The 26,904-nt window shown below is 41.3% G+C and overlaps 1 protein-coding gene across 3 annotated transcripts in view; it reads left to right on the forward strand.

Moving 5' to 3' along the window:
- The window catches only part of CFAP61 (cilia and flagella associated protein 61), a 281,759-nt gene that overhangs the window by 184,419 nt on the left and 70,436 nt on the right, over positions 1-26,904 (forward strand). For all 3 annotated transcript variants that reach the window (XM_040447823.1, XM_040447824.1, XM_040447825.1), the window contains 2 exons: positions 5,746-5,914; positions 14,955-15,129. In XM_040447823.1, coding sequence (XP_040303757.1) covers positions 5,746-5,914; positions 14,955-15,129 — 344 coding nt within the window. The remainder of the gene's footprint in view (positions 1-5,745; positions 5,915-14,954; positions 15,130-26,904) is intronic.

Raw genomic sequence — 26,904 nt, forward strand, 5'->3', positions numbered from 1 at the left:
TCAGCTGTAGTAGATTTCAGACTGGCAAGGGAAGGGTGGCAGACTTTTCTGTAGCGGTTCAGACTCACTTAGAAGATACAAGTACAGGGGCATCTGGGTGGCTCAGTCAGTTAAGCATTCGACTTCAGCTCAGGTCATGATCTTGCTGCAGTTTGTGAGTTCAAGCCCTGCATCGGGCTCTGTGCAGACAGCTCAGAGCCTGGAGCCTGCTTCAGATTCTGTGTCTCCCTCATTCTCTCGGCCTCTGCCCCAGCTTGTGCTCTCTCTCTCTAAAATAAAAAAAAACATTAAAAAATAATAATAATAAAGAAGATACAAGTACAAAGCTGTTAATGAGGGAATGAAGAGTTGGGCTGCCATTTTGTATTTGTGAGAAGATGTCTGCCCTCTTCTAAACAGCTGGGATGGAGCCTACTAACACAGCCACCTCCTGCACTTCAGAGTGTCACTACGGCACAGGGGAGCTTGGTGACTGTATTTGCTTCAGACCAGGGGACTCCCTCCAGGTTCAGAGTTGGGAGATAAAGGCAGGGCATTTCACTGGGGTGTGGGTCTCTCACCCCTACCCCCTGGGCCTTTGTCATGAGGGGCTGATCATACTACGAACTTCTTGCCAGTCTGGGCAAGCTTCATTGGTTGCATCCCAGTAGAATCACTATTTGTCAACATCTGTTCTAGAAAATGCCATTTCATTATCACACAGCTTCCATTAATTATAATTTCCTGTAGCAAAGCATGGGTACAAGAATTATTAGGCTCCCTGCCTCTAGAAACAATGTCCCAATTTTTCCAACAAGGAGGAAGGAAATTGTTCCTTCTCAGGGTGTTCGTCTTAGAATCCATGATGAAGAGATCTTCAAACAGTGAGAAAAACAGCAGCTTCCTTGCAAGCAGAACGAGGCTTATTTTGACCTAATACTTTTATTTATGAGACTGTGAATTTATTTTTCTTTTTTTTTTTATTTTTTTTTTTTAAGGATATCATCAGGACAGTAAAAAAGTTATGGGTTTTCAGCCAGATGGATGCAGATTCAGATTCAGGTGGATTTCCCCTATTACAAAAGGGATTTTATGTCTCTGAGTGGAGTTTTTGACTGTGAAAAGCAGATGATAAGCCAGCCTTGCTGGAGTTTTTTGTTAAAATTACTATAACAGCAAGTTCTGATACAGGCTAGAGGATCAACACATGTGTGTCTCTTTTTCTCATTGCCCTTCTTCTAAATTAGATGATTCCCAGGAAATGTTGATCTTATTGATTAACATCGCACAAGGAACTTAATTCAGTCAGCTTGATAAAGATTTCAGTCAACCCCCATGTTAGGTAGGCTACAGGAGAGAAGAGCTAGCAAATGACTTTGTGCTGGTGTGACTGCCTGGGATCTGCATGTGGCTAGATGGGAAGTCACCTGGTGACCCCGCTTCTGTCCTCGCCTCTCCACATTCTCAACACAAAAGCAGAGCAATGCCACAAAAATTTGAATCAGATCATGTCAACTACCGAATAGCCTGGAACTGTACTGACCAATGTGGTGGCTACTAGCCACACAGGACTATTTAAAATGAACTTCGGTAAAGTTAAATGAGATTAAAAATTCTGCCTCTCAATTACATTAGCCATGTTTGAAGTGATCAGATAGCTACATGTGGCCAGTAGCTTCAATATGAGACAGCACAGCTGCAGAACATTTCCATCTTCATAGAAACTTCTAGAATGTTCCCACCTACAACCCATCCCTGTCTGCTTACTTCTCTGACTTCATCTTTAACCATTTTTGCCCTTGTTCTCCCCAATGTAACCACTACAGTCTCCTCTTTGTTCATGAAACACAGCTGGCAGGTCTCCACCTTGGAGTTTCTGCTTTTCTTTTTCAAAGTCTTTGTTTAAATGTTAACTTTTCAATGAGACCTACCCTGGCCACCGATTCATTTGCAACCAACACTCCCAACACACTGCAGTCCTTCCTCTGCTCTATTTTTTTCTTGCTACTGAAATTCTTCTAAATATTATCTAATTTTCCTTTCAAAATTGCTTTTATTTTTCATATTCTGAATCCTTAACCTACAATGTAAACTCTACAAGGGCAGGCATTTTTTTGTTAACCAATGTGTCCCTGACATCTGGAACAGTGCTTGGCACATAGTAGGTGCTCAATAAATAATGTCAAGTGGATGCAGGTTGCATCTAAAGGCACCTGCAAAAGCCCTCTCAATCAGGTTACATAGATGGGGACTAAACAAGACAGCCAGATGCCTCTGGGTGGGTAACTGCATGTTACCGTAATTCTTAGAAACCAGAAATTGAAACACAAACAGCATGTTGCCTTTCAAAAGGCCCTCCTACCTCAATAAAGGAAATTATCTCTGTCATGGAGTTTAAAAAATTTTTTAATGTTTATTTATTTTTGAGAGAAAGAGAGAGAGAAAGAGAGAGTGTGAGCAGGGGAGGAGCAGAGAGAGGGAGACATAGAATCAGAAGCAGGCTCCAGGCTCTGAGCTGTCAGCACAGAGCCTGACTGGGGGCTTGAACTCACAAACCACGAGATCATGACCTGAGCCAAGTCGGCTGCTTAAGCACCCCTGTCATGGAGTTTAAGAATAACTATTGCATTGACATCCATAAATTTCGTAATTTAAATTCCTCATTCTAAATACAAACTTTGAACTTTGCCGTAACCAGTGTTTTGATTATTGCTGTTACTAATTTTTGAATAGCCATTTTGTGTGTCCTCACCCTTCCCAGTCCAGTGTCTTGTAGAGGTGCTAATGACATGCCAGGATACAGCAGAGAGGAAGGCAGTTGGAGGAAAGGAGAAACAGGAAACAGGAGAAATCCACTAATTGGACAATCAGCCCTGAATAGTGAACGTTAATTGTGATGCTCCTTCTTCAGAGAGTGTCACAATAAATCCTTTATGAAAGCCTCCAAGTTTTTTTCCAGTTCTGAAGGGTTCTGATTCCATGAAGTGCATGGATCTATCCTGCTTGTAATTGCCTCCCTGGAGTTTGCTTGTAATTTTGCACCTAGAGCTTTGGGCTAAATCTTCTGACCACTGGGTGTTGGGGGCAAGCTGGCCACTTTACACATATGTTCCCTTCTAGAAATTTCCCCATCCTGCATTTCTGCTTTTTCCTCCTCCTTATTACCTGCTTCCAGAATGTTCTGTGAAGACAAATTTTCACTTTATTTTTGAGTCAGGGTCAAGCTCACTTGAGACTTCAGAAACATGAAGTTTTGGGGTGCCTGGGTGGCTCAGTTGGTTAAGCGTCCAACTTTAGCTCAGGTCATGATCTCACAGCTTGTGAGTTCGAGCCCCACGTTGGGCTCTGTGCTGATAGCTCAGAGCCTGGAGCATGCTTCAGATTCTGTGTCTCCCTCTCTCTGCCCCTCTCCTACTCTCTCTCTCTCTCTCTCTCTCTCTCTCTCTCTCTCTCTCAAAAATAAATAAGCATTAAAGAGAGAGAGAGAGAGAGACATGAAGTTTTATTGATATTTCCTCTTTGGTTCTTTCTCTCTTTTACAGAGAACTCTAGTGGAGATATTTCTCTTGTCACCAAGCCATGAGGCAGTCCCTGCCATGTTAGAATCCTAATTACCTCTGCTTAGGAAACAATTTTGGGAACGTATCACCATAAGTCTCCAATGTCTAATTTCACCTACCTGATGGGTAAAGCAGATCCAGAATGGATTGTAATCACCTACACAGTGATACTTTAAACGGACTATTATCATTCAATGTAGTAACAGACTATAAAAGCAAGAACCCCACATATTCCAATGTTTCCAAAGGTTCCCCAAAATACCATGTTCCATGTGCCATTTCCACTGGACAGAACTTCAGATTTTAACTCTGAAATATGCATTCTGACATTATAAACACTACTGTCCTGCTGTCATTAAAAATAACACTGTCTTAACCTTCCCCAGATTTCCCCTGAGAACTTTTATCTTTGAGCAAACCCTCATAAGACTAATCCCTGTGCACTAACTATATTTAATTTTTCCTCATCTTGGACGGCTGACAGTGTACCATTCCTATTATGCAGAGACTCTGTAGCAAATAAGGGCAGTCCTCTGTGGGTCTCTCATGAATGTGTGAAATCAACAGAGTTTCATGTGTTCCTGTTAAACTACCAAAATGATTTTTTTAAGAGAATTTCATCCCATTCTCTGTTATATTGCGGGGACAGGACAGCCCCTGATTTTCTTTTCTTATTAAAAAGAAACATTCTTGTTTTTAAATGTTGTTTCATGGAGAGATACAAAACTCAGAGCTCCCTTCTCTTTCACAGGCCCTTGTAACAGGGTCTAATGCACATCCATTATGAGAATTCCTTTTGTGTGGTGAGAGCAGACTCATGCATGGATCAAAAAGAAAAAATGTTCTCCCGTTACCACTTCACAATCCCGTTGGCGTCCAAGGAGGGTAAACAGGATTATGCATCATTAATATTATTTAGAATAATACCCTTCATGTATACATCGCAACTGACAAAACAGCATCTTTTACCTTCTCAGATTTGTCCTGTACAATGAACAAGCCAGTCACCTCCTGTTCAGAGGTGAAGAAACTGAACTATTGAAAGGTCATGCAGAGTCCCCAGGGTCCAGTCGCACTGGGACACACACCATGACTCAGTTAAGCCTTGATTTAAGTGAAACACATACTGGGGTGCCTGGGTGGCTCAGTCTGTTGAGCATACGGTTTCAGCTCAGGTCATGATCTCATGGTTTGTGAGTTCGAGCCCCGCATTGGGCTCTGTGCTGACGGTGTGGAGCCTGGAGCCTGCTTTGGACTCTGTGTCTCCCTCTCTCTCTGCCCCTCCCTCACTTGTACTCGGTCTCTCTCTATCTCTCTCAAAAATAAACATTAAAAAAAAATTTTTTTTTTGAATGAAACACGTACTGTTCTGCCACCCTACACTCTGGGTCTTCAGAACAGGATCATTAAAAGGTCACGTACATGACGTCAGAGCTTTCAGAAAATTCTGGAAACCATCCTCAGAGAACTCTTTAAACCCAAATCTACCAAAACTCCACTTTTCTCACACTAGAGTGCTCAAACTCAAATGGAACCTAGAAAAGAAAACCTGTCCACCTTGGACCCACTGTTTGCAGAACTACTAGTTCCCCGTAAATCACCTTTGCCCTATAGAGCAAATCCCAAAAGTCTCCAGGGACTGTACTCACTGCAAACCTAACTCCCTAATTGACATCTTCTCTAAATAAAATGTGTAGTTGTTTTGGCCTGAATCCATACACTAATTTTAAGAATGAGTCATTTACTGTAAACATTAGCAAATATGAAGGGGTCTCAATATTCAGGACCTTGACCCCTGCCTTTGGGAATCCTCCACAATGGCACTTTCTTCTTCCTCTTTCCCTTTCAGTCTGTGGTCAATATGATAACTCAATAGCTAAAGTAAGTTTACACCCACCATGAAATAGAAGCAGAAGAAAGAGTGTACATTAATGATTTCACAGAGGCACACGCGCGCACACACACACAGTCACCCTCCCTGTTGTGGACTGGCCTATGCCAGCTGGAACGATTTAGCTTTAATGGGAAGATGTCAGTTTGTGACTGTCTCATAATGAAAAATCCAGTATCTAGCCACGGTCCTAGTAAAGTCACATCAAGAGCACAGACTTGGCCCACGAGGGGACTTGAACCAGCTCACCAGATGTCTAATTAATGCCCACTGTCAGCTGCTCAAATGTCACTGACGGAGCCTCTCTCTTTGCAGCCACTGTTTTAATGATAAAGATTATGCGTTGATGTCACTGTGCTCCTGGGTCAATGTGGTGGTTGGTAGAATGACTGCCATAGACCGAGTAGCCAAGCATGTGGTAGTTTCCAAAGAGGAAATCGTGCTCTATGACCACCTCATTCTCTGCACCGGACAGCAGTACCAGGTGAGGCCGCACACGGAGATCTTAGTGATTGATGGTTGTTAATGCGTTTACTGGGGCACACGTTCTAGGGGTTAAGAGCATGCCTTCCTACCAGGACAGCTGCCACTCTATTCATAAAAGTGCCCGCAAGGCCTGCACACATGACCAGAATCGTGTCCGAAACCCCTCCTGGAAATCCATTCCAAGAAAAACATTCTGCTCAAGGGTAAAAATCACAGCAAGTAGGAGAAATGTCATTCTTTAAGCTGTTGTCCAAAAGTCTAACACTTACTGCTCACCAGAGCAGAATCCAGACACAACCCGGCATGCATTTGTGGTAAATTAATTTATGCCTCAAGAGGCTAACATTTGGCGGTGGTGACGGGCTCATGCAAAAGTATTTGAAACATGCGCACCTTCTGTCAACCCTTATTTTATTTTGTCTCTCAGTTATAAAACTAGGAAATGTGACTGATTGACTACCCAGTGACCGTGCTTTCCATTTGGATTAAATTCTCAAACCACATTTGAGGAAAGCATTGCTGGATACAACTGAAGCTGTTCAATGTCTTAGGGAAGCAAATTTTAATATTCATTCTTTGCAACAAGCATTAGCATTTGATGTAGTTCACAAAAATAGGACATTTCTTTAATGAAAAGCAATTTACTTTGTAACTCAAAGATGGTGTCTTTTTTTAATGTTTTTTAAAATTATTTTTGAGGGAGCACAAGCAGGGGAGGGGCAGAGAGGGGGACAGAGGATCTGAAGTGGGCTCTGCATTGACAGCAGCAAGTCTGGCGCAGGGCTCGAACCCACAAACCACGAGATCATGACCTGAGCCAAAGTCGGATGCTTAACCAACTGAGCCACACAGGTGCCCTCACAGATGGGATCTTTTAATTACATTTTCTCCCAGGAACCTGGATAAGCCTTCCCACGGTGGGTTTGTTTCTGACAAGTGTGGAGTAATCCACCCCCACCCCAGGCACTGCCATGTTTTATCTGGTACTGTCTTAGGACATTTTGTGAATGATTGTGGATTTGACAAGGGGAAGTATGTGTAGGTTTTCTTTATAGAGCCCAGCCAGGAGGAGGCAGCACGTGGTGGGGGACAGACAGCTGAGCAACTCCCAGCATCACTCAATGTTCCAAGCCTTGGCCACACATTGATGTCACCTGGGACACTTGAAATATACCCATGCCTAGACCCCAGCCCCAGAAGCTGTGCTTTAATTATTCTGGGGTGGAGCCCAGCGATCAGCATTTTTTAAAGCTCTAGATGGTTCTAAGCTAAGGCTGAGAACCAGGACTTGAAGTTTCTTGACCTAGAATCTCTAATCTGTACCTTAGAGTAGCACTTCTTAAACCATAATGTGCACACACAGCCCCTGTGCATCTCATTAAAATGCAGTTTCTGATCAGGGGATGGGGGCTGCTGATATGCTGCAGTTTTAACAAGCTTCAGGGTGAGGCTGGTGCTGCTAGTGAGCAGGCCATATTGAATATGGATCATCCTCTGAGTAATTGTTTTTATTCTTTTCATCCTGCTCCCCCTCCTCCTATGACCACCACTACTACTGCTGCTACTAAAGACATCCAGTTCTCACAGTGTAGAAAAGGATTTTTTTTTTTTCCTGGCTAAAGGATAAACACAAACTGGAGGAATACTTTTTTTGATACTTAAGTATTCCTCTTTTTAAACATTAAATCAGAAGAAAACATCATGCACCCCTCAAGCTTGCCTGCCCCCCTCACCTGCCCCACCAAGTTCCAGCTGCTGCCTGGGACCGTGGACTTTGGAAAATGTGAGTGGAAGACCCGGCCAGCTGTCCAGAGACTCGGGCTTCTGCCCATGTGTGTCCAGCTGCCCCTACAGCTTTAGTCTGTGGCACGTTAAGCTCTTGCCCTTTTTACAATGGGAAAAATGAAATGAAGAAGTGATAAAGGGAGTTCCGATTTAATTTTTCCAGAAGGACATAAAAATTAAAGTACATAGAGTGATACAAAAAAAAGGCTGCTGAATTCACTGTGGAGGGCTTCCAGTTCTTTTTTATTTTCCTGTTTCCTTCTCTTTAACTCTCTTGTTGTTTTGTCCCAATTTTGTGATTTAGAAATTAATTGAAATGATGAAAATAAAGCTTAACTCCAAAGCAAGAAGATAACTGTTATAAAATATCATTACAAACTTGAACCTCTAAATAGAACTTTAAGTGGCATGTGTCATTCTAAAATATTATGCAATATTTTTGATATCCAAATACTTATCATTTAATTTTTCATCATAAAATCCATGCACAGGGTAAAAGATTAAATTGTGTCTTGGGACTGCATGTGAGGCAGGCTGGTCTCTCCTTCCAAGTCCTCTCTCTCTAGGGATAACCACTTTGAGGCATTTCTGTTGTTAGTTCCTCAGTGATTACCCCCAGAACTCCAAATAATGTGTTTATAGAAGTTTTATCTTTGATCTGTCAACTCCTGACATTATCCATGACCTTTCCATTTTGGAAGACGAATCATATTCAGTACCTTCTAACTAATTCCGTTCCCCACCCTATCTATAATTGGGTTCTTTTGTTGGTGGGCACATGCTGGTGCCCATTGACAAGTTCTGGGATAGCTTACAACTGAGGTCCTGGGCAACTCTCCATGGCGCATGGAGAGCCATGGAGAGACCACCTCCCCATGCCTGGTTTTGGGTCTTCTCAACAAGAGAAAGAGTAAAAATGTGTCCACTTGCAGGGACTCTTAAAGGGGTGATGCTCACTAGAAGCCAGCAGGTGGGGCAAGAACATCCCACCAGGTGAGAGAGTAAGTTGGGGATGTTAGTTATATTGAGCTTGATGTGGTCAGCAATATGATGTGGTCTTCACAGAGGCTAATGACATCCTTGATGGGGTAAATAAGAGCCTGGCATCTAGAACGGTGCAGCTGCAGGTGAGAGCCTGCTGTAAACAGCTGAAAAGAGCTACATACACCACTTTGCCTCTTCGGATGTAAGACATCCCCGATGTCATAGATCAGCAGTTATCATGAAGAGACCTCACTGTGCTTGGGGATGATTAAAGGGGAAAATAACATGCCAAGAGATGGGGTCTGCATTTCCTCCCCTTGAATCTGGGCAGACTTGTGACTGTCTTGACAGATACAATACAAGGGAAGTGATGTGGTGTGACTTCTGGGGCTGGGTCAGGGGCCAGGCAGTGTCTCCTTGTTTGTGAGAACAGTGGCTCCTGGAGCCCTGAAAGGCCAAATAAGTCCAGATACTCACCCTGTGATTGGACATGCCACACCTGGGTTCTCCAGTTGGCAGTTTTGGGTGAACGCAGCCTTCCAGCCATCCCTGACAAAGCACCAGACACATGAGTGAAGCCATCTTGGATGCTCCACCAGCTAAATATCACCAAGTGACTTCTGTTGCTAACACATGGAATAAAGGAATTTCCCAGCCAAACCCAAATTTCTGGCCCACGAAATCATGAAAAGTAATAAAATCGTGGTTGTTTGAACCACTTAGTTTTGGTGTGAGTTTGTTGCTTAGCAAAAGGCACCTGAAACAAAAGGGTAAGGGAAAGGGAACAACATCTGGAAAAATCAGAGAAAGAACATACTCTTGACAATATTCCAGGAGTCACACACACACGCGCACACACATGCATGCATGCACACACACACTGCAGAAAACTATTCATCATCTTCAGTACAGTTTGATCAGCCAGACTCTGAAATGGGAGCTGAAGCCATCAGAAGAGCAAAAGCTGAGCTGAGTAGGCTACAGAATTAGATGAAAAGGAAGATGGGTAAGAAAGGATTGAAATCCAATCCCTGTCAAGAGAGAGAACTGCTACTGAACAATGTTTGATGCTGAAAACAAAGCGCAAAGCTCCCCTGGAGGGCAGAGGGCAAAGGGCAAAGGGTAAAGGATACATTTGGCTCAAGACACGAGAAGGTGTGATCAACACGGAGGCAACATATAGATCACTGTTTTTTCCAAAGAAGAGGCTGTGATGAATGGAATAGATACAACAGAGACATGCTAGAAGAGAATTTTCCTTACCTAAATGCCATATTGTCCAGTTGAGCCCATTCCAGGCAAAATCAAAGAAAAATTTACTCAGCTAGTTATATTCTGATGAAATTTTAGTTCTTCAACAATGATAGGGGAAAAATATGAACACATTTCAAGAGAAAAACAACAGATCACCACCACCACCACCACCACCCCTCAAGAACAAAAATAAGACAAGCACCCAAAATTCCCCTTCTAGGACAAAATGGCATAAAAACATGAAACTAGCCACACAGAATTTTGAAGAAAATATGGCACTTCAGTAAGTATATGTGCACCCACGTCTCTCCTATTTGAAGACAGCAAAAAGCTGTTGTTTTGTCTGTGAGGCCTCAGAAGAATGATCTTCTGTGTTCTTTAGTGTGTATTCTGAATAACTAAGGCAGAAAGGAAAATTTAGAACTTTATGATAGTCTAAAAAGGTAAGTGGCAAGCACCAAACAATTCAAAAGCTTATAAGTCTGAGAATAAATGCAAAGTAGGTAACACTGAAACTTCATCTAAATCTAATCAAGAACCAAGTTATCCGAAAATAGGGAGAGGTGGCCAGGGAGAAATAGGAATTCTCTTAAATGGGGAAAACCAAAGGTAATATTTTGGTCTTGACTCTTACATATAGAAGGAATAATGTAATGAATGCTTTTGAACAGCACGAGTAAATCCGCCTTCCAAACCAGGGAGAAGATAAGACCGGAGAAAACATCATTTGTGTAACCACAGGGAAGGAAACAAAGGAAATAGCCACAGTGCTTTAAACAAGGATAAACCAGAATGGCATTGAGAAAAACAACAGTCGCAACGGTGAATGCCATGGTTTTAAACTGCGCTGTTACAAGAGCAAGGCTCTGTGTTTGCACCAAATTCAAAATACAAGAGAACTACCAAAACAAAATGACATCCAAAGTTTCAAAATGAAATGTTAGAAGTGCACCAGCAAAAGGTGCCACACAAACTCAACAGCTGTCAGAAGCAGCAGCAATATTAGTATCCTACAAAGCGGAATTAATTGGAGAAAGAAAAGCATTAATGTTGACAAAGGGCACAATTCGTGACAACAATACAGAGGTGATGAGCTTGTTACATGCAGAACATGATTGTGTGAAAGAATACATCACAAAAACAGAGGTGCCCCTGGAGTGTTTGCTTCTTTGCAGTCACGTTTAAGACAGGAAAAAACAAGCTGAACCACATCCAGAGACTTGAAGTCACCCCAGATGTTGAGCTACAGAGGTGAAGATTCAGGATCGCTGTCCTCAAATACTTCGAAGGGTATGTACATGCAGAAAACAGATCAGACTTGAATGTCATGGCCTCAGGAAGCTGATTGAAGACAGACCACCAGAAGTGATGGGAATACAGTGCTTATTCATCCTACCAAACAACTTCCTAAGAGGGTCTCCTCCAAGGGGGAATGTCCGGCCCAGGAGACATGAGCATGCCCTGGCGGGGCCCTCATAAGGCGGTAGGAACACCTGACGGAGGTCGAGGGACTGCTGCGTGTATTAACTGCTGTAGTCCTTGCAGGAAATCTCCAAGGTCCATGCTGCTTTCTTCCCCATTTTATGGATGAGGGAGCCAAGGTGCAGTGAAACTGAGGTGATTTGTCTAGGGTCAGGCGACGACAAAGTGACACGCCAGGATTTAGACCCAGGCTCCAGACTGAGTTCTTCACCATTGCCCTTGTCTCTCTTCTCTCTCCCTCTTTCTCTGTCTCTTTCCTCCCTTTTCCCCTCCCTGCCCTCCCTCTCTCACAGATATGATCCAGAAATTGCACTTGGTAGCTTTTAAAAATCCTTACAACACAGAAATTCTAGAACTTAATGTTTAGAGTTAGAGTCAAATTGAGTTTCTTTCTCTCATTAAAACTATCTGGAGAAAAGCAAATCGGGTCTGGTAAGTGGCTCCACAATACCCTCAGGAGGGGCTCCCACCAGTCAGCGATGCTGGGCTGTTCAATCTGACAGAAGGATCGAAAAGTTGTCCGTACTCTCCAGTCACTAGTGGCAGTTTAGTTAATGGCAGAACATTCCAGTGGGGATGGTGAAATACACCCATGCTCTCCTATTAAACTTGACTCTCTCCCTTACTTTGATGATGTAAAAGGATTTTTTTTTCCCATAGATCTTTTTTTCATTTATTAAGCTCTGCTGAAATCTGTGTGGACAAATTAATTGGCCTTGGGATTTAAAATCCTAGCTTCGATTTTGCCTACTTTGTGAAAATGCCATTGTGTGAATATGAAAAATACATTATCCCCTTAATTTTCCTTTAATTTTTCTGATCTTGTGCAAAAATTATCCCACACATGTAAGTGCACACAAGAATAATACAGGTTATCAGAATGCCGTTACATTTTAGGATCACAGTAGGTAAGCTGATTTTCATTTTGGAACTTGTTCTTTTCCCCTCTCCCTTCCTTGTTTTTTTCATCTAAGAACTTACTATTTGGGGATAGTAACTCATTGAAAGCTTTATAAATTGAATAGTTCTCAATTTGTTCTTTAGCCCTACCACTTTCTGCCAAGGACTTTCCCCGATTCATTAAAGCATGGGGTACTAAAATGGGTGTACTGTTACCTAAATTTTATTTTCTTTTATACCACAGTGCTCATTGGAGTTCTGGTGAGGTTTCTAACCTCCAGAGCATGGCATTCAATATTATGCACTGTAAATCATTTACCAGATGATTGGACTGTGGACTGCTTCATACTACCTGTGAATATAAAAATGCCAAAATTTGCTGTGATTTGCTAAGCAAGCTATATTGCTAAGAAGAAAAGTTTACCTCCACAATTGTAGTTGCAGTAAATGACCACTACTTCCTGAATTGTTCTTTTTTACTAAATATAATTTTACTGCAGGTTCTTTATAGAGAAAGTAAATCCAGCTTTAAAAATTGATTGTTTTTTGGGACACCTGAGTGGCTTAGTTGGTTAAACGTCTGACTTCAACTCAGGTCATGATCTCGCGGCTCATGAGTTTGAGCCCCACATTGGCCTTGCTGATGTCAGCCTGTCAGCACAGAGCCCTCTTCAGATCTTCTGTCTCCCTCTCTCTGCCTCTCCCCTACTTGCACTCTCCCCCAAAAATAAATACTAAAACAAATTGTTTGTTTATTAAGTTAATTTAATTCAGTTTGAAAATCAATTAAATGCATCACAGTAAGGTACAAGTCTTATTTACCATTTATATTGAGGAAGGATAGAACCAAAAAGTTTCCTAAATGTTACCTGAGGTTTAGTGAAACCCCATTTATTCAAATACTAGCCAGTATTTACCCCTACCCCATATAAAAGGCATTTTCTGCACTTGTCAAGGGTGAGAGAACTTTCTCTGCACCCACATTAGCATCTACTGCGGGTGAACTTTTTGCCCATCATTGCTGTATTACGATCCCTGACTCACAGCCCATGGGCCTTATTACATCACGAATATGCAAGGCAGCTGGTACAGGTCTTCTAACAGAGACCTTCCATTGCCTTTGAATCTTGCTACTGATTCCCGTCTCATTATCTTCCACTTAATCTCACCTGGTTGCCAAATAAAAATCAGAGGGGTGAAATGCTGGCCCACTGGGCAAACTCATGCCACTGTGCTATTGTACTTGGCTTTCACAAGGGCATTTGTTTGATTCTAATTTGAACCAAAATATTGAAGAAATCAAGAGTCCACAGGTAAAAAAAAAAAAAAGTGTCTGGCATTTCTTGAGAAATCAGATCTGGCCGCACTGAACCCATGCTCTACTCTGGCACCAACTGGATAGAATTGAGTTGTGGCCAAACTCTGGCCAGGGCATGGGCCTTCAAGTCTGCCACAGTATCCTTGACACTGAAGACAAGTGTCATCTTTTATTATGTTCTCACTGTCCCTTTCCTTATACTAGAGGAAAGTGTCTGCTTCCACTCATGTCTGTGTCAAAAGTGAGAGAACAGAAGTTATACTGGGAGGGTTCTGTGTTCGGACAGAGACAGAGAGAAGGAGAGGGAGAGAGGGAGGGAGGGAGAGAGAGAAATAGAGAAAGGGAGGGAGGGAGAGAGGTGAAAGGAGAGGGAGAGAAAGAGTATTTCTCTGACAAAGTGAAGAATAATTCTATAGTAGTCCACTTCCCTCATTTTCTTTTCTGCCTAGCGCCTCTATGCACTTGGATTTCAACCCCTGATACAATTGCTTCTGTGCAAATTGCTTTTGCCTAAAATGGCTATGTCAGAGCCCATTCCCTGTGCTGTGTTCTTCCTTGGCCATGCCACGCCTACATGAAGAGATGGATCCTGGGTTCCTCTGCCTGATCCTGGCCAGGCTTTTATGATGACCCCCATGAATAGAACATGGTGGAAAAGACACTGCCCAATTTCCCAGACTAGGATGGAAAAGAACATGGAGCTTTTTATACTGGTTCTCTCAGGACACATGTCCTCGGAACCCGGATGCCGTGTTGTGAGGAAGCCTCACATGGAGAGGCTGCATGTAATGTTTTGGCCAACACCCCAGCCAAGATCCCAGTCACAGCCAGCATCAATTGCTGGACATATAATGAAAACTTGCTGTCATTTTTGAATACCTGGCATGTTTTCATGGGGGGGAGAGGGGAGGAGTGAGATGGCTTATCACCAGATGAATCAGCCCCCAGCCATGAAGTCACCTGCAGCCTACAAGTCTTCCCAGCTGAGGCCTCCAACATTATAGAACAGAGACAAACTGTCGCCCACCTTGCCCTTGCTTGAATTACTGATCTACAGAATGTATGGAATAATTTGTTATGTGGCATCAGAGAACCAGAGCAACCCTTTCTGAGAATTGTCTCTAAGGGGTCATTCCACCTGTTTTGTTTTATTTTTATTTTTTAAATTCAAACCTGATTGTATTGGGGGACTGAAAAAGGCACACCTATACTGGACATTTCTATGTGTATTTAATTTAATTAATTAATTTATTGCTGTGTCAGTGCTTCCCTTACTACCAGTGAAATAAGCATTTCTCTGTAACGTACCTCTCAGGTCCCATGCCCTACAGGGGCTGATATTAGTCAACACCTGACAAACAGAGAGATTCCGAGCAGCGGGAAGCAGCGATACACTGATCAAGTTCCTGGCAATCATTTCACTCTTAACGATGAAGAAGATTGCTGTAAGGCCCTGCGTTGGATAAGGAACAACCCCATAGTCACAGAAGGTAAGGATGTTGGTAACTGTGCATTTTTTCAGAATTGCTTTTTATTTTTATAATGAGTCTCATCCTTCATCTAGTTCCAGTGTATAATTAGTGCCTAATTAATTCCAACCAAATCATTCATCTGTCATGCTTTGTTTTCCAGATTAATTTACAACTTGTTGTCATTTTTGGATACCCAGCATGTTTGCTGGGGGAAAGAAAAAGGCTTGAGATAGTTTAATTATCTATAATTATTTTATTACACAAAATGAATATCCGAAGAGCAAAGCATGGCTAAAATCATTAACTAATTAAAGAATAATTTAATAAGCAAACATGTTTAGCAATTATATGGAAAATATGTCTCCTTTTGTAAAGCCGAAAAGACCTAGGAAGAAAAAGAAAGGTCTGTATTGGAAGGGCGCTTTTCTTCCCTTCCCGATCCATTGTTCTCTTTCTTGGTGTCGTCTGCACAGTCCTTCCCACAAACACACATATTCAAGTTGCGTGCCACTTTCTGAATCAAAATGAGAGAGTAAAACATTTGAACAAATGCGTCTGCCACTCAAAAGTGTTTTCTCCAACATCTCCCTCTCTATTGCTTGGATTAAATTGAAATTGTTTGACTAGTAAGACAACCAGAACAGGGCCTGCTTACCTACTCGTCCTTAATGGAGACCTGGCAGTCAAGTTTGGGGAAGGACGAAGGGTGGCCCCTCAGTTTTTACCTAAAACAGTGACTCGGTTGGGTTATACAACCACCCGTGGCACCCTGAGATGCTAATCCAGATATTCTGTGCAGCCCAGGGATATCAAAAAACACAAAGTGCCTATACTATGGGGGTCAAGATGTAAAGTTAAATATAATAATTTGTTTAGTGTACTTATTTAAATACAATTTATAATATTATTATAGTTAATATATTAAAATTAAATAGAGTTTCTTATGATTTTTGGTGGAAGATTTAGGCATTAATTAACTTTTTGTTAAGTTACTACATTTACTCCATTAAAAATAAAAAAAAAATAGGTATCAAGTGACATTGAAAACATTGCTGGATTCAATTTGCTAATTTTTTATAGGTTATTTGATCTAAATTCATAAGTGAGATTGGCCTGCAGTTTCTCATATAAGCTTTACTTGTCCATTTTTGGGAATTAAGGGTATGCTAGTCTCACCAAGTGTTTTTTGGAAGCTTTCTGTATTTTTCTGGGGTCTGAAATATGTCATGTAACCTAAAAGTTGGGCTAAGGTAACCCACAAAACCAAGTGGGTGTGGAACCTTTGGGCAAAGGTGGAATATATAGATATACACTAGGGACCTAGATTTAAAACATGTCAAAGTATTTTCATATTTGCTTCCTAACTTGGTATTATTTTAGATTTTGCATCGGTATGTGTTTAAACCTGTTTTAACATTTTAGTCTTTTTTAATCACTACCCTGTGACCTACATAGACTTAAGGAATTCTTAATTTGGACATCAGCAAACTTTTGCTATAAATGTTCAGATAGCAAATATATTTGACTTTGCAGGCCATATGGTCTCTTTCCCATCCACTCAGTTCTGCCATTGCAGCAAGAAAGACAGAACACAAATAAATGGGCAAGGCTGTGTTCCAATAAAACTTTATTTACAAAAATAGGGGATGAGCCATAGTTTGCAGAACCTGCTTTTGTGCATATAATTTGTGACAGGTCATTACCATTTTGTCAAGTCTGACCTCAAATTGTAACTTACACTCCCTGAAAGCACAAGAGTCCATGGCTCAATACAAAATACCCAGTGTGTTTTATTTTAGGACTTTGCCCGATCCTGTTATAAAGCAGTGTTTTAACTTCAAACAGCTGCCTATTTTGGATGTTAGAAGTAAGGAGCATTTTGACCAAAGAAAGGGCCTTTGAAAGTGACAATGCAAGTTCTTGAGGTTGAATGTTTGTAGCAGAGAATTTAGAAATCCCAAAAACAACATACACTATGCCCTCCTTCAGATGGAATTTTTTTTTCTGTGCTCTTGGTTGCCAGATGGGGGAAGAGCATCTGTGCTATTCTGATGACTTGACTGGTTGTCAGAGATGGTGTTACTCTGTTGCCCACTTAAAGGGAAATGAATGCTTTTGCAAGATTTAAGAATGTCTCCCATCAGCCACTGCATACAACCCCTCTGAGTGCCTGCTTTTGTCCATTGAACTGCCAAGATAAGAAGTATGTAGAAATTCACTTATTGTCTTAAACGTAGGCTATTTTCCTGGGTCCCATGCTAATGACACTCCTAGGGCATGTCTCTAGTAGATGCTCATAACACTCAGAGGCTAGGCCCAGGCTCCAGAGATATCTGAGAAACCCAGCCCAGCCAGATTAATTCAACTCTGTGTGGTGCTCCTTTTCCAATGACTTTTCGTGAAAGAAAAGTTAGAATGAAAAATGCTAACCTCCTGCCTGAAGGAAGCTTTCTCTTTGTAGCTTTTCCACAATTAGAGTCCTATTCAGACTTGAATTTGATTAGTCCCATTCCAGATAATATCTTCCTCACATGGGTTGCTGTGAGAATTAAATGAGATAAATAAGATAATATTACATGTCCATCTCAGGATAGTGTCTCATACACAGTGAGAATTCGGTAATACAGGCTTCTATTAGCATTACTGTTACTACTGCTACATGTGATGGGGTTATTGCTATGCACAGAAGGTTCCCAAGGCTGTAATCTCAGCCCCTGGTGATAGCACAGTCTAGGACACCGTCTGCACAAAAAATCAGAGATGCCTGGGTAGCTCAGTAGGTTAAGTGTTCGATTCTTGGTTTTGGCTCTGGTCATGATCTCCTGGTTCATGAGTTCAAGCCGTGCATCCGGCTTTAACCTGATGGTGCAGAGCCTGCTTGGGATTCTCCCTCTCCCCCTCTCTCTGCCCCTCCTTTACTCATGCTCTCTCTCTGTCTCTTAAAAAAAAAAAGTAAATAAACTAAAAAAAAAATTTTTTTTAATGGGGATCCACGTACACCGGGGGCTGGTCCATTTATAGACAGGCACTATGTCCTTAATGAGAGCCCTGGAAACTGAAGTTTGGAAAAGGAGGATTGGGCTCAGCCTTAAAGAAGAGCAGGAGAAGTAAACAGACAGGTTTGGGGGGTGCTTGAATTGCATTGGGCAGACCCTTGAAGGGCAGCAGTGGGAAATGAAGGTGGATTGGCAGGTGGAGGACGTCAGGGCCCAGCCATGTCTGGGTTTAACTGGTGACTTTTTAGGGGTTGGGGAACTAGTGAAAGGGATAACCAGTGCACCAAACAGCACTTCAGGAAGGTGAACCTCCCATCTAGTGGAGAGAAAGCAATCCAGAAAGACCGGGTTGGAGAAGACTGCATAACCCGTTGGAGGGGGGTGGCCGTGGCAGGTGAGGGCTGGTGCAGCCACTTCTGGCTTATACCAAAGACAGTTATGGGATGATGATATTTGAAGCTAGAAACTAGAAGCCTGGCACTTCATGAAAAATGAGCAGGGCTGCGTTTGTGTACCTACTGCTATCACTCCACCTGCCAGCCCTTTTTCCTCTTCATGTCACCGTAATGACACCAGGAAGAATGTGGACATCTTTCATGATAGTTAGCTTTTTTCATGATAGTCAGTGCTAATTTCTCCCTTTCTCAATAGCTCAGGATGGGGTTAGCAGGAAAGAGCTGAGGACAGGGCTCTTCCTACAAAAGTCTGAGAAAAAAAAATCTCCTGTGTCTCTGTGGCTATGATTGGGTCATATGTCCATCCGGCAATCACACATGGAATCCTGGGACATGCCAGGCCTAACTTAGCTGAAGTACAGGCACTTGAGGGGAAGGGCTTGTTTGTTGAGGATGGTGGGGAAATTTTTCTAGAAGGACAGGTGGATGCTGGGTATGAGAAGCAATGGATGGCCACTGGGAGGAAGTCAGTTCCGGAATTTCTGCCCATTAAAACCATACAGATACAGCCTCAAAGCATCACCACTGTCCCCCCACCCCCGCCCCCATTCTCTGTTTTATCCTGCCTGCTTCTGCTGCCAAAGGAGAAATGATTGTTCTGTGATGGAATTAGCCCAGAATGAAGGACATTGTTTTCTGGGCTCTAGAGTTGGATAGGTTTATAGATGTAAATTATCCTAAATGATCAGAACTGCTCCAGTATCGTGGAGAATAGCTGACATCACCAGCTCAAACGCTGCTTTCAAAGGCAAACAAAACCTGGAGGGTTCTGCCCGGGGGTAGGGGGGGTTCAGATAGAACCGGGCAACCTAATACATTATAACGGTTTATGGCATTAATTGAAACTAATTGAAATTCATCTGCTATTACCTCTGTACTTTCCATGAAAATGAAAAGTAAGATGAAAGTAAAGTAAAAAAAAAATAAATAAATAAAATGGCCTTAATGGCCCCGAAATGGATCAATTATTTTCATCTTTAGCTAAATGCAGTTTACTGCCTTATTAAAAGCATGTTTGTTAGGAAAAGTATAACATTAAGATTCCAGTGCATGAATCACCAAGCAAAACCTTTGGTATGTTATATCTAATATAGTCGTCCCTTTTAATTTGGCAGAACAAAATGAGACAGGTCAGGCTTGGGTCATGGAAATCTTAGGCTTTGACGTATAAAAAATAAAAAGAACAGTCTCTGATCTATTCATGGATGTGATGTGGTTTTTAAGTGAATGTTTATTTCATAGTTTACTAATATTATGTGATATCTATTTTAAATTCTTTAATTATCTAGTTATTTCCTAAAGTTCATTACACAGATTAAATGCCAATTAGAGTATTTTTTAAGGAATTTATTACATATCCATCTGCAAATATAGTGTAGTGGTGTGAGTCTAAAACCAGACTCAGGAGGTCTGAGTTCTGCTGAACCATCTACCTGCTGTGTGACCTGGAGCTGGATCCTTTAACCCCTTTGTCCTCTGTTTTCTGGAGAACATACAATCTCTTGGGGCTGTTCTGAGGATGAATGAGGTCATACATAATCACACTATGTCTCTTTTGAAGTGGAAAAAGGAAATATAATTCTTCATTAAAATACAATGGAATATGTAAATATACATAGACATAATTAAAATACATAAATTATAAAATTTAGCATATAGTTTTTGTTTTCTCTGGCCTTAACCATAATAACTAGGAAGAAAAATTCAAATTAATATCTGTGTGCATAAATCTTGAATTGATTTCTAATACAGACTGTTTGCATACATTGAGATGTGATTTTAAGGCCAAACCAGGAAATCCCTTCCTTGTCTTCATTTCAAAAGATGGTTTTGTGGAGAATCTTCATCTTTAGAATATTGAGCATGACTATGAAATGCATACCTTCTAGGTGATTAAAATTAAGGCACTCAGTTCAAAAGAATAAAATACTATTTTAGCATCTATTGAAAAAAATTATTTAAAAAGGCTGTTCCCTTACTCTTAGGGCAAATCTGTGTCTAAGAAAATTAAGACCATATTTTGTTTTTTGAGGTTAACAGGGAGATCAACTTAAGTATTTAATTTATCTAAAGCCATGTTCCTTTTAACGTTTATTTATTTTTGGGATAGAGAGAGACAGAGCATGAACGGGGGAGGGGCAGAAAGAGAGGGAGACACAGAATCAGAAACAGGCTCCAGGCTCTGAGCCATCAGCCCAGAGCCCGACGCGGGGCTCGAACTCACGGATCGCGAGATCGTGACCTGGCTGAAGTCGGACGCTTAACCGACTGCGCCACCCAGGCGCCCCCATGTTCCTTTTAAATATTAGTAAAATGTCTAGCTTCTAGAGGAGATAAACAATAGTTTCAGAATGATGAAAACTGGCATCTTTTCCCCTCTGATTAAGATAAATCGAAGAATCTCCTAAATCTGGGTGCATTATGATAGTTGAAATGTTAAAGTGTCATTGCCTTACTTTGGTGATCACAAAGTTGTTAGTGCATTCATTTATATCTTCAAAGAGCATGTATCAAAAAGCAAAAATATCACCTTTCCATATCTGCCAACATTTTAAATGACAAGTCTTAGTGCTTTTTTGATCTGAGGTGGAGAATTGACAGCTTATAGAGGGTGATTTGAGACCTCACTTTCCCTCTTTCTCCCCAGCCTGGCTGTCGACACCAAAATCCCTCTCTCCTCTTGGCAGCCCCCTTGCATGGTTCACCTGGAAGGTTACTGCAGGTTAGCTGTGAAGAAATGAGTGTTCCTCTTGCCAACCTTAATTTCGGGTGCTTTCACACGGTCCTCTTTCTAACCGTGCCCTCCTTGTGTTCTGCTTCCTGTTTCAGATCTGTAATCTTAGTAATGCATAATTTATGCCCTAAAAGGAGCAACAAAGGTTGGCCTTCCATGAAAACTGCTATGGTTATATTCTAGTATCCTGTATTGAAAATTCACCCAGACTGCTCTAATCATCCATTACCATTTGCCATTTCAGAGGAGGGCAGCCCACCATGGTACCTCTGTCACCTATCAGATCAAATGCAAAAACGGTCCGTTTCTTATCTTTAGATTAACTGAGCTGTAGAGTGGCCAGATTTTTTAGCATAAAACTGATATCCAGGGGAAATCCTTAGATTTCCCACTCTATTTGCATCATATGTACATTGAAATGTCAAAAGAATGTATATGCTATCCCAATTATGTGAAGGAAGCCCCTGCGATGTGTTATGTCCTTATAAATATTTGCAAAGACTCCATGAGTTACAAAGTACCTAAGTGGTGGAAATACATTGATTAAAATAAATCTTTGACTAGGGGATCCTGGGCAGCTCAGTGGGTTAAGCGTCTGGCTCCTGTTTTTGGCTCAGGTCATGATCTCACAGTTCATGAGTTCAAGCCCTGTGTCAGGCTCTGTGCTGACGGTGCAGAGCCTGCTTGGGATACTCTCTCCCTCTCTCTGTGCCCGTCCCCTGCTCTCTCTCTCTCTCTCTCCCTCTCTCTCAAAATAAATAAATAAATAAATAAACTTAACTGCTTTAAAAGAAAAGGTAAATCTTTGGCTGATTGAAGTTGTCTGACATTAAAAGTGTGTCATACATGAAGGGCACCTGGGTGGCTCAGTTGGTTAAGCATCCGACTTTGGCCCAGGTAATGATCCCGTGCTTTGTGGGTTCGAGTCCCATGTCGGGCTCTGTGCTGACAGCTCGGAGCCTGGAGTCTGCTTCAGATTCTGTGTCTCCCTCTCTCTCTGGCCCTCCCCTGCTTGCACTGTCTCTCTGTCTCCCAAAAATAAATAAACATTAAAAAAAAAAGCGTGTTGTACATGAGTATATGTCATGGGTCCCACATAACCTGGGGCTGCCTTACTCCCTCTGTTTAGTGGTCAGGGTGATCTGTTCCAATGGAACCCCATCTACCCCATCTTATATATTTTGGCTGGGATAAAGCTGTCAGACCCGGGAAAGTCCTTTTCAGTACTACTATTCATGGCTTAGTTCATCCATCCTCACCCCTCACCTGGCAACTAGTTTGTTTCACCTATTTTTGGTCTCAAGTGTCACTTATCCAGTGATTAAAGAAAATCTGTATCTCCAAGGCTCTCTCTGTTCATTGTCTCTCTGCCCCCTCTTTTTTCTCTCTCCATTTCCTTTTCCCCCATCTTCCCTCTGTGATTCAGCTAAAAATTGACCCAGCTATCACAACATGATAGTTATACAAGGGTTAACTTTCTTATAAAACAGTCCTGTTTCCTTGGGTTGAAGTGCTTAATATGGCAGAAGTATTATTTTATACTATTGTGTTGTAGACACACACAATTTTGGTTACATTTAGGATTATGTGGGGAAACCTACATAACCAGATCTAACATTGTGAAGGGAAACATGTTTGTATCATATAGATCTCAGATATACAATTTATCCTGTGGTTGGATAAAGAAGTGCCAACTTTATAGGGAATACCAAGTAGAAATATGTAGTAGGAAATCTGGCCACAGGAAGGTTGTTCTGCAAAAAATATTTTAGAAGGCACAAAAGTAAGACCCAATTAATATATGATAACCTCAAACATTCATCCATATGTTCAGTCAGGAAACATTTTGTCACACCCATTGTTGGCAAGATACTGTGCAAGGCACCAGGGGTAACATGGTGGGCTATACTTTATGCTATTGTTACTCATGATTATGAATGTAATTATAGATTGTGTCTACAAGTGCCTGGCTTTGTGCCTGGTATACAGGAATCATGCAATAAACATGAATGGACTCTAAAAATTCTTTACAAAGTCAAAGTGAGAAATGACATAGAAAGAACTCACAACTGTGCAAATATCATGTAAATATCATAGTGCAGACATTAAAATTTTTTTTTTCAACGTTTATTTATTTTGGGGACAGAGAGAGACAGAGCATGAACGGGGGAGGGGCAGAGACAGAGCGAGACACAGAATCAGAAACAGGCTCCAGGCTCTGAGCCATCAGCCCAGAGCCCGACGCGGGGCTCGAACTCACGGACCGCGAGATCGTGACCTGGCTGAAGTCGGACGCTTAACCGACTGCGCCACCCAGGCGCCCCAGTGCAGACATTTAAAAGGCAAGAGATGGAACTGGCAAATCTGCTCTTGTCACATCAGGTCTTTTTGTATTTGTGGAGGGATGTGAGCTGACCTGTAGCATGTTCTTATTTCTGTAGTAAAAAATTACAGTAAAACCTTGGATTGCGAGGAACGTGTTCTGCGAGTGTTCCGCAAGACGAGCAAACATTTCTAATAAATTTTAACTTGATAAATGAGCAATGTCTTGTGATATGAGTGGCACATGATGCTGAATGTCACATGATCACAACCGAGGTGATGGTTCTTCTCTCTCTCTCTCTGGGATTATGCATGATCATCTCCCATGCTCTGATGCTTGGTCTCAGGCTACCATGTTTGGCAGAAATCAGTGATTTTTCAGAACCCTGGAAGGTGCCTACAACTGGCACTAGTGTAGTTTTTTGTCACTTCAAAGCACCTATGGACATTCCTTTGCTTTTCCATACAAAAGTAAGCTTAGGAGTGCTTTGCTTCATTCTAGGTCAGGCTGCCTGCAGATACAGACCCTTTCCTCTGCTGCCGTATTGTCAGTTACATTAAATACAGTATATGACAAGAGTTTATTAATACTTTACTGTAGTCAACATCCATGCAAGTATATACAATGGCCCCCATGCAGAAAAAGATTCCATTGAGCCAATAGATAGCAGTGATTCGGTTAGTGATAGTGAAAGTTGTCCTACACAACAACCCTCCTCTCTCTGGTCTCCCTCACACCAGCCATGAAGGTTTTCAAAGGTAAGTGTAGGTTAATTTGTTTATTTTCTCTATATTTTGTATTTTGTTTGTTATTTTGTATGACAGTACAGAATTGTAATCTTTTTTATATGAATATTTTTGGGTCGTGGAACGAATCATCTGAGTTTTCATTATTTATTTAAAAAAATGTTTTTAACATTTATTTATTTTTGAGAGACAGAGAGAGACAGTGTGAGCAGGGGAGGGGTAGAGAAAGAGGGAGACACAGAATCTGAAGCAGGTTCCAGGCTCTGAGCTATCAGCACAGAGCCCGATGCGGGGCTTGAACTCACGAACTGTGAGATCATGACCTGAGCCAAAGCCAGATGCCCAAGCAACTAAGCCACCCAGGCACCCCTCATTGTTTCTTACGGGGAAATTCGCTTTGATATACAAGTGCTTTGGATTACAAGCATGTTTCTGGAACAAATTATGCTTGCAAACCAAGGTTTTACTGTATATCGCAATGAGATTCTACTCTATTTTGTGAATAATGAAAGAGATATGTGTAAATAATCTTAAAAAACATGTTTAGATGAAAATTTTAGATGGCATCATATAAGCATTTATTTATGATGCCCAATATAACTGATGGTTTTGGACTGTTGTTCAGCAAATATCCACACTGTTCCCTCTCCGACCCTGGGCAGAGTGTTTCCCACTCCTTTGACCACATGCATTGCTTTGGTCAACGGAACATTAGTGGATGTAATGCAAGGAGAGGCTTGAAAAGTGAGCAGTTGCTCTTGCCCTCCCATGCTCCTGCACTTCTCCATAAATAGAACATGCCTCAGGTATCTCTGTCCAAGAGGGTGCAAGACACATGTGCAGGCAGAATCCCAACCACAGTGTGGAGCCGGACCCGCTGATACCAGCCCACCCGCAGATGTGTGAGCTGACCTACAACAATAGGCTGATTGTTGTTTGACACTAAGTTTTGGGGTGATTTGTTATGTTGCATTATTGCAACTATTATGATAACCAAAGTCTCATATTGGGGGGGTGGATTTTGTTCCAAATTGAACTGTAGGCAAATCTATTTTGCAATTAGAAAATCTATCAGTAAACATCTAATTTAAATACTAGAGATTTTATAAAATATATTACCTTTTGAAATGAAAAGCCTCATCCTCTTCAGCTGCCTGTAGTCTGTGGGCAACCCTTGCTAGATAGTACCCAGCAGCATCGCATTGCCCTGGCTTCCCCAAAAGCCCATCTCACAGTATAGTTTCTACAAGCTAACATGAAAGAGACTGGAAAAATATTCAGCCCTGAAAGGGGGGGGGGGCGCTAAACACTTAAATTTGTTTCCCTGAAAATGAATGTTGTGTTGACATGCATATTTTAAAAGGGTGGAAGACCTCAAACCTGTGACAGTTTTAGGTTCAAGTTTTGGCTTGCCTGCCAGGTTGAGTCTTTGTTGTGCCAGACAGCTAGGATTCATGTTTCACAGCAGGTGGAAGCAAAATAATTTAAGCAAAATGTTGGCTCTTTCAGACAAGGAAAATGCAGCCCACAGAGGAATGTTGCATTAGAGCATCTGAATAGAGAGATGATCCTAGCCACAAAATTAGAGCATCCTAGTGAAGGCAGGAAGGACCCTGCCCGCTGGCCTCAGTGCCTTCTTTCCATTCCATATTTGAGCAACAGGAAGTATAGGAGAACTTTCTAGATGCTGTTACCATCAGAGAAGCAATCTGAAAGGTGTTCTAGTTCCTTTTTTCTTCCTAAGCAAATAAAACCAGCCATTACACCTTCTTTCAGTTTAGGATGGAAATAGATTTTTCCTTAATTTATGCAACGAAATTGAGTAAAATACACTTACCATTTATTTTGCCTTGTAAAATTTCTCTTAATATCATTTCATAAACAGGAAAAAAGAGAGATTCAATGAATCTATCATTTTGTCATAAAATTGTTACATGTTGCCTGAAAAGTGAGTCTATGGCAGTTCCTTTCTTTGTAAAAAAAAAAAAAAAAAAAAAAAGGTAAAAATGCCAATTCAGTGTCAAAAATAGCATATAATGGATTTCACTCATTTGTTAGTTTGATCTTAAAACATGTCACATGTAATTATTTCTGTAGTATTTTTAAGAAATGTAAATAGCTTAGACTGTTACTGTCTAAATGCTTTTCCCCGGGGGAACTCTTTCAAGATTATATTGTGCTTTCATTCTTACCGACTGAAAGAACAACTTGCATTCCCTTTTGCTAGGTCTCGACCCATCTAAAAATCAGAATTTGAATCTTCATAAAATTATCCATTGAAAAGCAGAATGTTTTAGTCTTTAGTTCTCAGAAAAGGAAACAGTTTCCTTGAAATCAACCCAGTTCAACACTTAAATATTAAAATGTTTGTCCTAACTCGTCCATGATTTTTTTTTTACCAGCGTCCTGCTCATCACTTAGGAAGAACTTGTAAATATCGCAAGCTTTATTATTACTTTTTTTCCTTAGTAAGTGTAGCGACTAGGGGAAAGAAAAAAAAAAAAAAAAAAAAAAAAAAAAAAAAAAAAAAAAAAAAAAA

The sequence above is a fragment of the Herpailurus yagouaroundi genome, unplaced genomic scaffold (genome assembly GCF_014898765.1).
Source record: "Herpailurus yagouaroundi ecotype Mexico unplaced genomic scaffold, PumYag 196, whole genome shotgun sequence".
In the NCBI taxonomy this organism is placed as follows: Eukaryota; Metazoa; Chordata; class Mammalia; order Carnivora; family Felidae; genus Herpailurus; species Herpailurus yagouaroundi.